Below are 3,621 nucleotides of genomic sequence, written 5' to 3'. Positions count from 1 at the left end.
CTACTCATATAAATATCAATGCAATCGGCTCACTCATTAATTGAGTTGAGTTCTATAAACATATTAGATTATCTTTCATATATATCCCTATGTTTTTATAGCACTCATCTTGATAGGAAGTCACCTGATGAGTGTTATAGAACACAGGGATATATCTCCGGAGAAATAGACAGCTAAGCCTTTCATACATGCTCAGAGAATGCAATCTGTGATCAAAATAACCAACATCCAGATTAGGAAAGATCTTTGAATCCTGGTTAATTTTCATCATCCCACAAGGAACATAAATGGTTTAATCAAGTTTAAAAAACAAACAGGGACTGCAACTGCTTAATGTTTTCTTAATTAACACCATGCCTCCATCCTTAACAAGTCTTGAAATCACACTGTTATGATAAACATACACAAAAGCAAGCTTGAACTTTTTATTCCAGTTTGATACACAAAAGACAAGCATATGTTGAAATCTTCACATCTCAGCAACTTATGCGACTCCCAACAGCGTCTTGATGTCATGCTGCGGAAAATGTATAATGTCAGAAGGCCAGAAAAATTGACAAATCTACAGAGCAAGATGATTAATCACAGTAAACAACAGAGGCAGCATAACATGATTACATTCGAGAAACAGACCTCGATGCTAAGGGGGGGAGTGGTTGGGTAATAGCGGTGAGACGCTTTGCCTTCTTTGTCAACTAGAAACTTGGTAAAGTTCCACTGAATATCGTCTCCAAAGAATCCCCACTTGCCTTCCTTCAAGAACTTGTATACTGGAGCAGTATTATCTCCGTTTACTTCAATCTAACACAACAACAAGGGCGGATTTAGAAAGAAAGATCTAACATTACTGCAAAACCGTCCTAGCTCTTAGATGCAGTTGAAATATCTGTGTGGAATAACGCATGTGAAAGTTCTAATTTGCAGGAGTTCAAATAGAATTAAAATAAGCACTCATTACTCATTAGATAGTTTTTTTTTTTCACTTCAACTATTAAAGTTTCAGTAGCCTAAATGTATCAAATTTGAAAGCCTTGAAAGTTGGAACTCAAATTTGTAAACACAGAGATCTTCAACCACCTGCTCATAACTTATTACAAAAATGAGCTGCTGGAAAATAGATACAATCAAACATAATCTATTGTTTCGGGATCTACCTTGTCAAAAATGGGAAACTCCGATTTGAAACGAGTGCAGACAAAATCTTCAATCTCCTTGTTACTTCCTGGTTCCTGACTACCAAACTGGTTGCACGGAAATGCCAGAATTTCAAAGCCTGCATCAACCTCCCAATATATCATACAAAGGGGAAAATAATAGAAAAGGTAGGATTTCTGCAAAACTTTTGAGGGAATTCATGTTTTTCTAATACACATTAGATCATTGCATATGCAAGACAGTATATTAATTTGAAAGCAGCAGATTAGCATGTACCAGAACTCAACTTGTAAGAGAAGTAACTAAATTGATAGATGTCAGCTCAAGAACATGTAAGAATACAATACAAGTTCTATATGCAAACCTTGATCTTTATACTTTCGATACAGTTCATTCAGCTCATCGTAATTTGAGTTGGTCAGTCCGCTGCCAGGAAAATCAGTAAAAAAAGCAATGAATGAAAGCATAAAACGATAGGGACAAAAAAGAGGGTGTATAATGTATATTACCATTTGGAAGCAACATTGATGACCAGCAGAACTTTTCCCTTGTAAATGCTAAGATCGACATCATTTCCCTTAACATCCTGCACTTAAAAAATTTAAAACCCCATCACAAGAAGTACAAGACCAACACACACGAATCATATTTCTCAGCTGAATCTCCAACATGGGTTCAACAGAAATTAACATATCTTCTGTTCCCAATATTTGTCTAAACTTTTAACCTTTCAGATATACTTTTTTTCTTGGCATCCAAACAGGACAAGGAAAATTCTCAAAACATGCCAAAAATGAACACCCAAAATTCCCATATGCTCGTTATTTTAATTTTGAACACATTCAACAAAATCACGGTACTCAAGAAACTACTCATCTTCTGCAAGTGGTGGATTGAAAATCCACCTGGTGGTTAGGACATTCATCCTTAACCAACTGCGTCCCGGAATTCAAACCATCCCCTCCTCCCTTCCTCCCTTCCGCCCCTCCTCTCCTTCCGCTTAATATAGTTTAGAGTAGTAATATCGCCTATATTACGAGAAAACTTACCGATCTGCTACAAATTAAGAAAATTAATCATAAATTAATTGAGGATAGAAATGATTTACCTTGACAGTAAAGTCATAAAATGATCCAGTGGCTGGGCGAGGACTTGCCATTCTTTTGTTTTTCTGGTATCCACTGTTTGTCAAGCAAAGCTCTCATGTATCAGTACCAGACCAGAGCAGGGTATTTTATAAGGAAATATTTTTGCTCATCACTATTTAGTATGATTTATGTTTATCAATCTATTTATTACCGTTAATTGAGTTTGAATTTTAAGATTCGTCTAGTGGATAAGCATAAATCTCAAAATTCAAACTCATCTAATAATGATAAATAAAATGATGAACATATACTACATAAAACAATAACGAGCAAAAATGCACTCATTTTATAAAGGAATGAGAAACAAGTGACGTATGGATAGGGAATAAAATGATGAACATATACTACATAAAACAATAGTGAGCAAAAATGCACTCATTTTATAAAGGAATGGGAAACAAGTGACGTACGGATAGGGAATCATTGGTGCGTGACTTTGGAATGATTGGTCTCTCCCTTGGTTATTTACTGTTTTACACCTCTGGATGGGCTAGGGATTTGCTTCCTTTGGGGCTTCGGTTCAAACTTTTGTTTACAAACCTCTAGCAACCTGGAAGATCTTGTTGAGGGTATCTTGGCCCAAAGAGTTTCTAGTGCTTCCATACAAAACTCAATATTACGGGATGGTTTGGAAATCCTTATTTAGAAAACACTTTTACTCATATCATAAACGCTTTTGAGATAGACGTCAATGTAGAGTAAAAAATAATCTCAAAAATCATAGAGCTGACACGTGGATTATTTCTCAAGAAAGACAAGATTGCCCCTATTAAATAAGCAGATAGCAGCTGAGGTAGAGCAAGTAGAGATCAACAACTGCTCAAGGCATCCCTGCTCGTGGAAAAAGTCAAAGGTATTTATGATAGAATGGTCCCATATTCTTATCATAAATACATTCCTAATAAGAGAAAACCTCTTTCAAGTAAGTAATTCATTCCATTTATTTAGGATATTTACCTAATTACTCCAAGATATTTATTTACACAAATATCTTGTAATTTTCTCACCCAAAAATATCACATAGGGCCGACCACCCTTAAACCCTAGAGGGCTGGCCCATCTCCTCCTTTTTTTCCTATAAATACACACTTTATCTCCAAAATTTAGTAAGTTTTAGCACCCTTAAATAGGCTTTTTGCTACCCATAAATACTCAAACACATTCTTCTCAAAATTCTAACTTTGGCATCCAAGATTCTTCGGCCAAAGCACCTCCCCCATAATTCATTGTAGGCACGTGAGGCTTTTGGCCTTAATCTTGCAGGTACAGATTTTTCAATCAAAGGAAGGCGAAAATTTGTATCCACAAATTAGTGCTT

At 35.8% G+C, this 3,621-nt stretch overlaps 1 protein-coding gene across 1 annotated transcript; it reads right to left on the bottom strand.

The window, feature by feature from the left end:
- Nucleotides 1–233: 233 nt before the first annotated feature.
- On the bottom strand, nt 234–2,417 carry LOC125479583 (probable phospholipid hydroperoxide glutathione peroxidase). The gene is made up of 6 exons (XM_048589078.1): nt 2,264–2,417; nt 1,665–1,741; nt 1,520–1,581; nt 1,155–1,273; nt 634–801; nt 234–517 (listed from the first exon to the last, which is right to left on the bottom strand). Exons 1-6 carry the CDS (start codon nt 2,312–2,314, stop codon nt 485–487), a joined length of 510 nt encoding a protein of 169 aa, XP_048445035.1. The 5' UTR covers nt 2,315–2,417; the 3' UTR covers nt 234–484.
- Between the last annotated feature and the right edge of the window lie 1,204 nt (nt 2,418–3,621).

The sequence above is a fragment of a genome, unplaced genomic scaffold, assembly GCF_019419815.1.
Source record: "Pyrus x bretschneideri cultivar Hongxiangsu unplaced genomic scaffold, Pyrus_bretschneideri_v1 Contig3, whole genome shotgun sequence".
Taxonomy (NCBI): Eukaryota; Viridiplantae; Streptophyta; class Magnoliopsida; order Rosales; family Rosaceae; genus Pyrus; species Pyrus x bretschneideri.
The sequence above is the reverse complement of the archived record's forward strand: the minus strand, read 5'-3'. Positions and strand labels throughout refer to the sequence as shown.